General features: G+C 33.9%; 2 protein-coding genes and 1 long non-coding RNA gene across 3 annotated transcripts in view; 2 read left to right on the forward strand and 1 right to left on the reverse strand.

Annotated features, from left to right (window-relative positions):
- LOC132745952 (perlucin-like) overlaps nt 1-11,548 on the forward strand; it is a 31,510-nt gene extending 19,962 nt beyond the window's left edge. The window contains exon 5 of the mRNA XM_060734980.1: nt 11,397-11,548. Coding sequence (XP_060590963.1) covers nt 11,397-11,427 — 31 coding nt within the window. The 3' untranslated portion in view covers nt 11,428-11,548. The remainder of the gene's footprint in view (nt 1-11,396) is intronic.
- On the reverse strand, nt 4,112-10,788 carry LOC132745954 (uncharacterized). The gene is made up of 4 exons (XR_009627922.1): nt 10,549-10,788; nt 10,218-10,314; nt 5,243-5,388; nt 4,112-4,498 (listed from the first exon to the last, which is right to left on the reverse strand). It is a non-coding gene; the product is annotated as an uncharacterized LOC132745954 (long non-coding RNA).
- A 1,902-nt stretch (nt 11,549-13,450) lies between the features above and the next one.
- Nucleotides 13,451-14,305, forward strand: LOC132745956 (uncharacterized). The gene is made up of 2 exons (XM_060734988.1): nt 13,451-13,892; nt 14,145-14,305. The coding sequence occupies exons 1-2, from the start codon at nt 13,451-13,453 to the stop codon at nt 14,303-14,305; spliced, it is 603 nt and encodes a 200-aa protein (XP_060590971.1).
- Nucleotides 14,306-14,400: the final 95 nt, after the last annotated feature.

The raw sequence follows: 14,400 nt of genomic DNA on the forward strand, positions 1-14,400 counted from the left end.
GAATCAAATTTTGACAGATACGTGATCATGCCAAGAATAGTTTCTAACTCTGACTTATTTTCTGGGGCTTTCATTTCTACAATTGCCCTGATTTTTTTCGGGATCGGGCTTAAGACCGTCAGCTGTCACTACGTGACCAAAGTATTTAACTTCCTGAGAGCCGATAACACATTTGTCTGGGTTAAACCTAATACCCTTTTCACGTGCTCGGTCCAAAACACGTGTCAGGTTTGCATCGTGCTCTTCGATAGTCCGTCCGTACACAAGAAGATCGTCTACTATTGACGTCACGCCCGTCACGTCCTCGAAGAATTCGTCGATTTTTTTGACAAAATATGTCTTGGGAACTTTTGATACCCATAGGAAGCCGCAAATATCGGTATCTACCGAAGGGACTATTAAATGTCGTCAAATATGAGGATTCGTCCGTCAATTTTATCGACCAATAACCTTTCGTTGCGTCTAATACACTGAAGTACTTAGCACCTGTCAATTGGTTTGTCACGTCTTCTATAGTCCTCATAGGGTAGGTAGTGCGGTCTCATGATATTGTCATTTAGTGCTTTAGGGTCTAAACACACCCTCAGCTTTCCAGTGCTGGGTTTTTCCACACAGACTAATGAATTGACCCAGTCAGTCGGTCTAGTAACCTTTTGGATAATTCCTTTATCCTCCATAGACTTCAACTCATTTTTTAAACGGTCCTGTAAAGCTACAGGTACACGCCTGGGTGGACATATTACAGGTATAGCTTTTGGTTTTAAATGTAAACTGCATGTACCTGGGAATAAACCAATGCCTTTAAATACGTCATTGTAATCAGTCAAGATTTTTTGTTTATCTAACGTGACTGGTTGTTTTTCTATAGCATAGGTCAGTTTTATCAATCTCAGATCTATTGAAGTCTGTAAGCTTAATAATGCTGGAGATTTACTGCCTACTACATGAAAACATGCAATTATTTCCTTATCCTTGAACTTACAGGGTAAGTTGACCTTTCCATAAACTGGGATAGGGTCTTTAGTGTAGGAAGATAACCTATCATCAGAGGGTAGCAAGGGGTCTTTGAAATCTAGTTTCTTGAGCATTTCCTGAGGTATCAAGTTACATTGAGAACCTGTATCTATTTTGAAATTTACAGGGGCGGACTTTCGGCCAATTTGGAGTTGAACCATTGCGCAATCAGGTCGAGAAGTAATGAAATCATTTACCGTGCATACATAAAAATCCTGATCGTCACTCGATAAGTCCGACTCACAATTTATATTGTTCACAGTATTACGTGATTTACATATTTTCTGGAAATGATTCAGTTTGCCACATTTCCTGCACGTTTTCCCCTTTGCTGGACACGTTTTGCCCTCTTGATGTGTTGTCCCGCATCTAGAACAGGTCATTTTCTCGTCCCTGTCTTGTGGCTTTTCCCGCCTTCGGATTAAACGTTTTCTAGGTCTCGCCACGTGGTGAACGTCCTTGTCCGCCGCAGATGCCATTGAACTCAATTGCTGTTTGGAATATTCCATATTTTGAGCGATTTGTACAGCTTTATCTAGGGTCAATTCTGCACCTTCGTTGATTAGCTTTTCTCGAACCTTAGAAGAATTTGTGCCAAATACAATACGGTCCCGTATCATTTCGTCTGTGTTTGCAAAACTGCAGTCTCGTGCACATATTTGTAATTTTGTTAAGAACGAATCGATGGTTTCTTCTTCCTGTGTTTGATTGTAGAATTTATATCTAGCAAATATTGGATTGAGCTTAGGTTGCACATAAGTTCTGAATTTTCTGTAGAACGTGTCGATCTTTTTGGCATCGTCTTCAGAAATATCTTTGCACGTGCAGTGGATATCCCGCCCTTTATCACCAATCCATAATAGAAAGTAAGAAACTTGTTCTTCTTCAGACTTTTTCTTCAAAGGTCCAGTAAACATTAGTTTTGCGTGACGTTCGAATTTATTATAAGCTTCAGGTAAATTCGAAGATTCCCAGTCCATTTGGGGCACTGACAATCCAGATAATTCCATTTTGTTTTCAAATATTAATTTAATTGTGTAACTTTATTTTGTTAAGATAAATATTCCAATTTTTTTTTATCGTATGTCCAGGTTATTTATAAAACGTTTTTACTCTGACACCATGTTGTAATGTTCGTTTATTCATGAACAATTAATAATAGAAATTAAATCAAGTGCGTTGATACAATGAAGTAAAGTAAAACACGACGAGTGTTCAGCACAAGATATAAATTTATTCTGTAAACCCTTAACATGTGATCTTAGATTTACTAGAAATACGGAGCATGCGCAAACAAGCATTATACATAGGTCAGCTCAAGTTCATCATGTACGATGATACTACATACCTCATTATAAATACCTACCTTCACTGGTGGGCCACTATTAAAATCTTATTCAACCTTACTATACCTCATTATAAATACCTACCTACACTGGTGGGCCACTATTAAAATCTTATTCAACCTTACTCTACATCATTATAAATACCTACCTACACTGGTGGGCCACTATTACAAACTATCTAGTCTTGAAATATCTTATTACTAATACCTACCTACACTGGTGGGCAACTATTACAAACTATTTAGTCTTGAAATATCTAATTAATTATACCTACCTACATTGGTGAGCGACTATTATATCACATTATGTCCTTATATATCTTATTTACTACCTACAGTTTTGGCTAAATATTACATCTCATTGTAATTGGGGTGTCTGAAAATGTTGTTTAATTGACCATTTAGTTACCTATTCTTTGAATATGTTTGAATCTGTATGTGTTTATATTTACAACAGAAATACATTGAAGTAGCACAAAATCTTTTACAGAATACACCAATTTATCATTAATGCAGAAATGAGTTAATCTGTAACTGCACTGAGGTGACAAAATGTTCAATTTGGTGTTGATCTAGTATGTTTACAATGTGTTTACAGATTATTATATCATGCTAATATAAAATTTCTCATATGGTAAAATTGAATTTTACAGTAAGTTATCCAAATATATCCCCAAGTCTAACCTTGACCTTTGGACAATGACCTTGCACAAAACATACTACTACAGTATTTGTATATTGAAGCTTACATTTGCCAGCTAACAGATGGACAGACTGCTGCATGCACAAAAACTGTTGTCAGAACACACACAAAAAAGAAATATAATAATTATGATTGTTACACATTATCTGTCTCCAGTATAAAAAAAATAAATGGTTAAACAGCTACAATTTTAACTTCTATCAATATATATAAAGAGCTAAAAATTTTAATAATAAAAAGGATTTGATTTTGTGTAAGTACATATATCATTACTTTAACTTTAAAGAGGTTTCTTAAAAAATATATCAATAGCATGAATATTAGTTTTAATTTACAGTATAAAAACAAGCTACTTTCAGTAAATTTCTTCAAAAAGCATCCTAAATAGAGGATATTAGATGAGTGTACATGTTACTAAGGTTTAATACTTAATTTATTGAATTTATTGAGTTGAATAAAATCATATTATACGAGCCTCTGGCGAGCATAATATTGTTTTATTCAACTTGTTCAATAAATTTAGTATGGAACCTATACGAATATACGAATATAATATTCTATTTATCACATACCCAAAAAGAGAACGGCTTATAGTTAAAATAAGTCATTTTCATTGACGCGCCTATAGTGTAACGCTAACATTAGCGCGCAATAACTCTATGACATCATGACAAAGTGTTATTACACTAGAGTAATATTGATTTATCACATAATACGCGTCGCAGGAGTGTAATAAAGCCATTTAATAAAAACGATATTACACTATAATAACACTTTGACGTGACGTCATTTACGCTATATATGAATATAGCGTTAAAGTGCGCTAATGTTAGCCTTACACTATAGGCGCGTCATTGAAAAAATACTCATTTTAGCAGTTTACTGTTGTTATTTTATATATGTGATAAATAGAATATTATATTCGTGTAGATTCAATACTAAATTTATTAAACTCGTTGAATAAAACAATACTATGCTCGCCAGAGCCTCGCATAATATGATTTTATTCAACTTGTTTAATAAATTTAGTATCAAACTACACTCATTCAATATCCTCTATTTATTAAATGGCTTTATTACACTCATGTGCCGTGGTTTATGTGATAATTAGAGTTATTTAAACAGGTAACAAATTTGACAATAGCAAAATTTTACAACATATACCTTATAACAATGGAATGAAGCAGTTCTGACTAATATTTAAAACATCATTTACATAATTATGAAACAAACTGTAACTTAAAAAAATCTAAAACTGCTAAAAATCCATTAATTTCAAGCTGATCCATTTCTTGTGTTTGTGTACACTATTGTCATTATTGTTAGAGTTGTGCTATATTTCTGCTCTGTTTCATTGATGGTGTCATCCATTACCCTTGATTTGGTTTTTCACATCCGCTTAATATAGAACTTCCATACTGTATACCCAACCAGACCTGAAAAGAAGAAAACAAATTAATGTCAAAAGAAAATCATGAGAAACAAAATATTTATAAGTTAAATACATGTCATGTGTAATAATCAATATGCAACCCTCATTCTTCCAGACACTTGAACCCTTAACCTGGTGGAACATGGGGCCATTAGCCTTTGTCACAGTAAAGAGCAGCCGCCTGCACTTTCGTGGAGTCTTACCAAGTCCTCAACTGTTGGCAGCTCAATTTTTGAGTTTATTTTCTAATTCACCTAAACTTTGAATTAGGGGTTCTAAATTCAAAGCAAGGTCAATATCTATTTCACAAGTTGAGCAGGTAAAGTGCTATTTAAAACAGACTTGTCATGCTTTCTTCTTGTACCTTATTCTTACAAAATTAATAGATTTAACATTATCTGCAACTTTTAAAATAGCAAACCTATGTTTAGACATAAGGTCAGGAAATATTACTTAAGTTGCATTATTAGGGCCTACAAAATTTTATATCGGATTGCCAATTTTGTCAGCTCTTTTCTTATACATGTAGTATACAAAAGAACACATTTCCTTTTTTAAACAACTTCTTGAAAGTAATAGCCAACCTATATATAGACAGAAAGGGCAGGAAATATACATTTTATTTGTATAATGGTTTAATGCCTAATATCCTGAAATAAGTTATACATTTGACATTTAAGACCAACCTACATAAGTACCAGACTGTACCATTTGGTGTTGGAATTAGTTTTAGAAATGATTTACTTACCTAGAAATCCTAAAATCCACAAATAAGCAATTTGTTTTAGAAGTGGTTAGTTGATAGTTTCATAATCAAACTTAACAGTAAGCAGAAGTTCTTTGATGACAATTGCTAAAATCATCAATGATTTTCAACCAAACTTGTTCAGCTCTCTGGAATATAGATATTACCTCTTACATGTAAGATTAACACAATGTGATATTTTAGTACTTGATATAAAACATTTCCTGTCTTGAGGGTTTTAACACAGATTTTAACACATTCTTTTAGAAATTTTCACAAGTGATTATATCTACCTAAATTTTTATAGTTTGTAATAGTGGCCCACAAGTGTAGGTAGGTATTAATAATAAGATATTTCAAGACTAGATAGTTTGTTATAGTGGTCTACCAGTGTAGGTAGGTATTCATATTAAGATATTTCAAGACTAAATAGTTTGTGATAGTGGCCCACCAGTGTAGGTAGGTATTAATAATGAGAGATTTCAAGACAAGTTAGTTAGTAATAGTGGCCCACCAGTGTAGGTAGGTATTTATAATAAGATATTTCAAGACTAGATAGTTTGTGATAGTGGCCCACCAGTGTAGGTAGGTATTTATAATGAGGTATAGTAAGGTTGAATAAGATTTTAATAGTCGCCCACCAGTGTAGGTAGGTATTAATGATTAGCTTTTCCAAGACTAGATAGTTTGTAAAAGTGGCCCACCAGTGTAGGTAGGTATAGATAATATGATATTTCAAGACTAGATAGTTTGTAATAGTGGTCTACCAGTGAAGGTAGGTATTCATAATAAGATATTTCAAGACTAGATTGTTTGTAATAGTGGCCTACCCGTGTAGGTAGGTATAAATAATAAGATATTTCAAGACTCGATAGTTTGTAATAGTGGCCCACCAGTGTAGGTAGGTATTCATAATGAGATATTGTAAGGTTGAATAAGATTTTAATAGTGGCCCACCTGTGAAGGTAGGTATTAATGATTAGATTTTCCAAGACTAGATAGTCTGTAAAAGTGGCACACCAGTGTAGGTAGGTATAGATAATAAGATATTTCAAGACTAGATAGTTTGTAATAGTGGTCTGCCAATGTAGGTAGGTATTCATAATAAGATATTTCAAGACTAGATAGTTTGTGATAGTCGCCCACCAGTGTAGGTAGGTATTAATAATGCGAGATTTCAAGACTACTTAGTTAGTAATAGTGGCCCACCAGTGTAGGTAGGTGTTTATATTAAGATATTTCAAGACTAGATTGCTTGTAATAGTGGCCCACCAGTGTAGGTAGGTATAATAATAAGATATTTCAAGACTAGATAGTTTGTGATAGTGGCCCACCAGTGTAGGTAGGTATTTATAATGAGGTATAGTAAGGTTGAATAAGATTTTAATAGCGGCCCACCAGTGTAGGTAGGTATTAATAATAAGATATTTCAAGACTAAATAGTTTGTGATAGTGGCCCACCAGTGTAGGTAGGTATTTAAAATGATGTATAGTAAGGTTGAATAAGATTTTAATAGTCGCCCACCAGTTAAGGTAGGTAGCAATGATTAGATTTTCCAAGACTAGATAGTTTGTAAAAGTGGCCCACCAGTGTAGGCAGGTATAGATAATAAGATATTTCAAGATTAGATAGTTTGTGATAGTGGCCCACCAGTGTAGGTAGGTATTTATAATGAGGTATAGTAAGGTTGAATAAGATTTTAATAGTCGCCCACCAGTGTAGGTAGGTATTAATAATTAGATTTACCAAGACTAAATAGTTTGTAAAAGAGGCCCACCAGTGTAGGTAGATATAGATAATAAGATATTTCAAGACTAGATAGTTTGTTATAGTGGCCTACCAGTGTAGGTAAGTATTCATAATAAGATATTTCAAGACTAAATAGTTTGTGATAGTGGCCCACCAGTGTAGGTAGGTATTAATAATGAGAGATTTCAAGACAAGCTAGTTAGTAATAGTGGCCCACCAGTGTAGGTAGGTATTTATAATAAGATATTTCAAGACTAGATTGTTTGTAATAGTGGCCCACCAGTGTAGGAAGGTATTACTAATAAGATATTTCAAGACTAGATAGTTTGTGATAGTCGCCCACCAGTGTAGGTAGGTATTAATAATGAGAGATTTCAAGACTACTTAGTTAGTAATAGTGGCCCACCAGTGTAGGTAGGTGTTTATATTAAGATATTTCAAGACTAGATTGTTTGTAATAGTGGCCCACCAGTGTAGGTAGGTATTAATAATAAGATATTTCAAGACTAGATAGTTTGTGATAGTGGCCCACCAGTGTAGGTAGGTATTTATAATGAGGTATAGTAAGGTTGAAATAAGATTTTAATAGTGACCCACCAGTGTAGGTAGGTATTAATGATTAGCTTTCCAAGACTAGATAGTTTGTAATAGTGGCCAATCAATGTAGGTAGGTATTAAAAATAAGATATTTCAAGACTAGATAGTTTGTAAAAGTGGCCCACCAGTGTAGGTAGGGTATTAATAATAAGATATTTCAAGACTATATAGTTTGTAATTGAGGCCCACCAGTGTAGGTAGGTATTATAGTAAGATATGTTAATGATATATAGGATTTAATAGTGGGACACCAGTGTAGGTAGATATTAATGATTAGATATTTTAAGACTAGATAGATTGTATAAATAGTGGCTCACCAGTGTAGGTAGGTATTTATAATGAGGTATAGTAAGGTTGAATAAGATTTTAATAGTGGCCCACCAGTGTAGGTAGGTATTAATAATAAGATATTTCAAGACTAGATAGTTTGTGATAGTGGCCCACCAGTGTAGGTAGGTATTAATAATGAGAGATTTCAAGACTAGTTAGTTAGTAATAGTGGCCCACCAGTGTAGGTAGGTATTTATTTTAAGATATTTCAAGACTAGATAGTTTGTAATAGTGGCCCACCAGTGTAGGTAGGTATTAATAATAAGATATTTCAAGACTAGATAGTTTGTAATAGTGGCCCACCAGTGTAGGTAGGTATTTATAATGAGGTATAGTAAGGTTGAATAAGATTTAATAGTGGCCCACCAGTGTAGGTAGGTATTAATAATAAGATATTTCAAGACTAAATAGTTTGTAATAGTGGCCCACCAGTGTAGGTAGGTATTTATAATGAGGTATAGTAAGGTTGAATAGAATTAAATAGTCGCCCACCAGTGAGGGTAGGTAGAAATGATTAGATTTTCCAAGACTAGATAGTTTGTAAAAGTGGCCCACCAGTGTAGGCAGGTATAGATAATAAGATATTTCAAGATTAGATAGTTTGTGATAGTGGCCCACCAGTGTAGGTAGGTATAGATAATATGATATTTCAAGACTAGATAGTTTGTAAAAGTGGCCCACCAGTGTAGGTAGGTATAGATAATATGATATTTCAAGACTAGATAGTTTGTGATAGTGGCCCACCAGTGTAGGTAGGTATAGATAATATGATATTTCAAGACTAGATTGTTTGTAATAGTGGCCCACCAGTGTAGGTAGGTATAGATAATATGATATTTCAAGACTAGATAGTTTGTGATAGTGGCCCACCAGTGTAGGTAGGTACTTATAATGAGGTATAGTAAGGTTGAAATAAGATTTTAATAGTGACCCACCAGTGTAGGTAGGTATTAATGATAAGCTTTCCAAGACTAGATAGTTTGTAATAGTGGCCAATCAATGTAGGTAGGTATTAAAAATAAGATATTTCAAGACTAGATAGTTTGTAATGGTGGCCCACCAGTGTAGGTAGGTATTAATAATAAGATATTTCAAGACTAGATAGTTTGTAATAGTGGCCCACCAGTGTAGGTAGGTATTATAGTAAGATATGTAAATGATATATAGGATTTAATCGTGGGACACCAGTGTAGGTAGGTGTTAATGATTAGATATTTTAAGACTAGATAGTTTGTATAAATAGTGGCTCACCAGTGTAGGTAGGTATTTATAATGAGGTATAGTAAGGTTGAATAAGATTTAATAGTAGGCCTCTAGTGTAGGTAGGAATAAATGAATAGATATTTCAAGACTAGATCGTATATAAAAATGGGCCCACCAGTGTATGTAGGTATTAAAATAAATTATATTAAGGATATATAGTATTTAAGAGTGGCCCACCAATGTAGGTAAGTATTAATAATTAAATAGTTCAAGTCAAAATAGTTTGTAATAATGGCCTACCAGTGTAGATAGTTATTAATGTTTAGATATTTCAAGACTATAGATGGTATATAATACTGGGACACCAGTGTAGGTAGGTATTATAATGAGTCAATGAGATATGGTAAGGCTAAATAGGATTTAATAGTCGGTCACCAGTGTAGCCTAGGTACATGTAGGTATTAATGATAAGATATTTCAAAACTAGATAGCATGTAATGGTGGCCAAGAAGGGCAGGTAGGTATAATTATGAGATATGCTAAGGCTAAATAGGTTTTAATAGTGGGCCATCAGTGTAGGACTAGGTAGGTATTAATAATTAGATATTTCAAGACTAGATGGTATTTGATAGTAGGCTAGCAGCGTAGGTAGGTATTATTTATTTCATAATACTGCACGTTTGTAACGTCACTTTTCATTGGATAATGGTGACGTTTATATAGTTTTATATACACGGCTGTTGTTGATTCATAAAGAAATTTAACTTTTTTCTCTAAAAAATGATGCTAGATCTACCTGTATTATAAATTTGTTATAAAGATTGCTGAAAGGTTATATGGCTGTATATAAATGGCTGTTTGCAATATAACCCTTGCCTAGGGGCTATGGTTATATTTACAAATAGCCGTTTATATAGGGCCATATAACCTGTCAACAATCTTTAAACTGATAATATATTTCAAGACTAGATAGCAGGTAATAGTGGCCAAGAAGTGTAGGTAGGCATTTATAATTAGATATTTCAAGACTAGATGGTTAACATGTAATAGTGGGTTGCCAATGTAGGTATATACGGTAGATACATGTAAGTGACTCACATATGGCTTGGACTTCTGGCTAGCTGTACGGCTAGATATTTCCTTCCATTTTTTCTAAAGCCTCATCATATGCGCATTAACTGATCAGTCCAGAGCTCTGAAAGACATCAGCAAAACATGATACTATCAGAGCATATTTTATCTTACAAAGAAAATTGAATCACATGAATATTATTAAAACAAAACATTGTCATTGGTCGGCAATTCACGTATTGCTTAACATAGAAAAAGGCTGAAATGTCTTTGGGCCGATTTAGTTTTGGGACGAAACGTCCTGCGAAATTAACATATATAAAAAGCAGTAAATAAACTAAGCAGCAAAAGTATTTACCGTAGCCCAGCTTACACCATTCTTCTTATTTTTCCTTGCCACAAATCGGCCACTGTTATAAGTTTCAAGTTGTAAAATCATTTTATCAGCTTCATCGTTGCTTTTTGTTATTACAGTAGCCATGTTGGATGTAGAGGGCGGAGTAACGGTTATTACCGTAACCTTACGGTTTCTACCGTAACCTCTCCTCACTGGTGTCCCCGTAATGTACCTACCGCTAATGGTGGGTCAATAGCGATTACCGTGTGTAGGCATGGGCAACAGTGTGCGTCTATGTATGCGATTTAAACTAGAAATTTCTCTTAAGAACATGTTATACCATTTCACTTTCATTATATAACTCAAAGATAAATGCACATTTCCTGCAATCAGAATTGCTGTCGTCATTGTGACAATAACAAAATAAAGAATTTAAGATGGGTTTATTTTAAGCATATGACAAAAGCTATGAAAAAGATTTGTATTACAGATTAAAGCCAAATCGGAATATACTTAACTGAGTAGTTGATCCTAAGCATCTTCACTAATTAAGTCATTGAAAGTGACCCATGACAAATTCAAAGTTTACACAATGAAAAAAGATCATTTTCAGAAATAAAACATGTTTTGAGTGAGACATAAAAGATAAGTTTATGAAATTCTCTTGTAACACATTGAGCTTGTGAATTTTTCGGCCGTCAACAGTTACTGTTTGTTTTGTTATTGGCTTCCGGTAACTTGACCGCTAGACAGGTATTTCGTTATAACGACGAGTGTTGAAATTAAATGGCAGGTTAACAATGACCAAAAGTCGATTTTAAAAAAGAATCTTATTGTTTTAAATAACACAAGAATTTTGTTCATTTCAGAGTACGAAATGGAAATGCAATAATCGGATGAGTTAGAATCAGTGACATGAATAAAGTATACATAAAAAAACAGCTATGAATGTTTTGTTTTATTTACTCCGAGGGGTAGCCACTTCCATGTACTTAATTATTTTGTAAGTTTGAAATTAAAATGCTGCCCTGTGGACTTCTTAAAAAATAAATGAATCAAGTCCTTGATTTCAACATTACCTGGTTGGGACTCATAGCGTTGTAGGTATAGTAGGTATAAAGTAAAAGGATTGATCATAAGTTTCGAAGATAAATAATAATAATAATAATAATAATAATATAATAATAAAGATAATACTTATAATAATAATTATTATAATAAATATTACATAAGTTTGTGGCTAGGAAAGAGAGCCCATATATCGGCCATTGTTCTTTATTTCGAGTTCTTGAATAAATATTAGCCACAAAAAATCATTTTGCTACGATCCTTTTTTTTCTTATGATCCAGCAAAAATAGCTATTTTATGGAAGCTTGAATTGACCCGCTGAGATGCCGTGGTACGTAATGATTTATATGTGGTCATGTTAACATATATTTGTTCGACATGACGTGTTTTATCATTGTTTTGATGAAGTCAAATAGAATCTTGACAGCATCTGTATCAGACCATGTCCTCATAACTTTTGTCTAAAATAAAATAGACGGGGACCATTGGAACGGACTAATTATTATTCGGAAGCTCAATTCCACCCACCTAGTACTGATTGACTAACTTCATATATAACTTTATCGTTGATTTCATTAACAAACTTAATGTTTTGAACCGTACGTTATCAAGAAAACAATTCCGGCTAATATATTAAAAGTGTATCAGTCTGATGTTTAATTCGATCTTTAATATGTCTTTTGAATTAACTTTTACAACACCAGCTGCTATACACTGGGCATGTAAAAGAACCAATGGATCTATTCAATAAGAGCTATGGACTGGTTCCCGGACTCCCTTGTATCCCATAGCTGTCTCTAGAGTCTGCTAAGGTAAGGATCCTACTGGAAATAAGTGCTTGCACTTTCGTAGGTTATCCTTGACCACCCGGTCTAAAGAAAATCAATCAGTCAATATCTCTTAGATATATCAATAATTCTTTATATTATGACAATATGTAGTACATTTTGTATGCTGGATAGACTGCTGGTAATTATATACTTCAGCATAGTTTGTGACAGTAAAATGCAAAGGGACACAAAATACGGACGTTATACTATTCTGTTTATTTGTCTGCTATTGACGAAGTGATTGGCAGTATAACAGTCACATATATGTGCCTATTTACGGTTGTAAACCTACCATATGTAAGTAAAGTACAAATAGGTAAAAATGCAAAATGCACTGCAGGAACAAACTTATACTCAGTTCAAATTACCTTTCAAAGCTTCTATCGAACAGTATTACCAAAATGTACATGTACTTCAAAAAGGTTTTTCCGACAGTGTCAATGATGTTATGTCGTGATATTTTCAAAAGACCTGAGATATGACAAGGCTTGTCGAGAGGAAATAGGCTGACTTAGTTTTTCTCGATTCTCATCAACTATATAACTGACAAAAATATATGCCGACATGCCTTGAAACAGACTTTGTCAAGACGTCTTTATTATCCCATCAAACAATGATAGAAGACGTCTTGTCGCGTTGAAATGTGTCGACATGCCGAGGCACGAGTTATCACGCTTATCACCTAAGTTGATTGATCATTTATAGTTTAGGAACCACTTTTGGTTGATGGACCATTAATAGTTGATGGACCGTTTATAGTTGATGGACCACTTTTGGTTGATGGACCATTTATAGTTGATGGGCCACTTATAGTTTATGTTCACTTGTATTTGATGGACTATTTATAGTTGATGGATCACTTATAGCTGATGAATCACTACAAGTTGATGGACAGTTTATAGTTGATGTACCAATTACAGTTGATGGGCAATCTATAGTTGATGGACCATTTATAGATCATGAACCACTAATAGTTGATAAACTATTAATTGTTGATGGACAACTTATGACTGACTAACCAGATATGGTTGATGAACCATTTATAGTTGATGAACCACTTAAAGCTGATGAACCACTTTTAATTGATGGACCAGTTAAAGTTGATGAATCACTATTAGTTGATGGACCACTTATAGTTGATGGACCACTTACTGTTGACGGATCTTTTATAGTAAATGAACCATTTATAGTTAAGGAACCACTTATAGTTGATGGACCACTTACAGTTGATGGGCAATACATGGTTGATGGACCATTTAAAGTTGATGAACAACTTATGGTTGATGAACCCCTTTTCGTTGATGGCCAACTTATATTTGATGGACCATTTATAGTTGATGGACCACTTACAGTTGATAGACCATTTATAATTGATGAACCATTTATAGTTGATGGACCACTTATAGTTGATAAACCAATTTTGGTTGATGGACCATTTATAGTTGATGGACAGTTTATAGTTGCATGCTTGATCATGAAATCCTTTCTACGGTCATTCGCACTGTACCTCTACTCTGGTATGTACAGAAGTTTCAGTTCTTTGCGAAAGTGAAGGCAACTAGTACTGGTAAACTGCTTGAAAACCTGCCCAAAAGCGATGCGGTGGTTGAACTGTGCTCTGGTGAATTCAATGTGGCTTACCGTCGTGATCCGGAGTGAAAACTACCAAGAACACCAGCGTAGATGATATACAAATTAAAGTTGATAAACCATTATAGTTGATGGACCGTTTATAGTTGAAGGAACATTTATAGTTGATGAACCACTTTTGGTTGATGGACCATTTATAGTTGATGGACCAATTTTAGTTGATGCACCATTTATAGTCGATGGACTATTTATAGTTGATGAATCATTTATAGTTGATGAACCATTATAGTTGATGGACCATTTTATAGTTGCTGAACCACTTATAGTTGATGGACCATTTATAGTTGATGAACCATTTATAGTTTATGGACCATTATAGTTGAT

Source organism: Ruditapes philippinarum, unplaced genomic scaffold (genome assembly GCF_026571515.1).
Source record: "Ruditapes philippinarum isolate M1 unplaced genomic scaffold, ASM2657151v2 ctg878_1_1_1_1, whole genome shotgun sequence".
Lineage (NCBI taxonomy): Eukaryota > Metazoa > Mollusca > Bivalvia > Venerida > Veneridae > Ruditapes > Ruditapes philippinarum.

Coding starts and splice junctions, on each gene's coding strand:
- LOC132745956 (XM_060734988.1), top strand. CDS start 13,451: ATGGTTGATGAACCATTTATAGTTGATGAACCACTTAAAGCTGATGAA. Junction 13,893..14,144: donor TGGACAGTTTATAGTTGCAT/GCTTGATCATGA, acceptor AAACCATTATAG/TTGATGGACCGTTTATAGTT.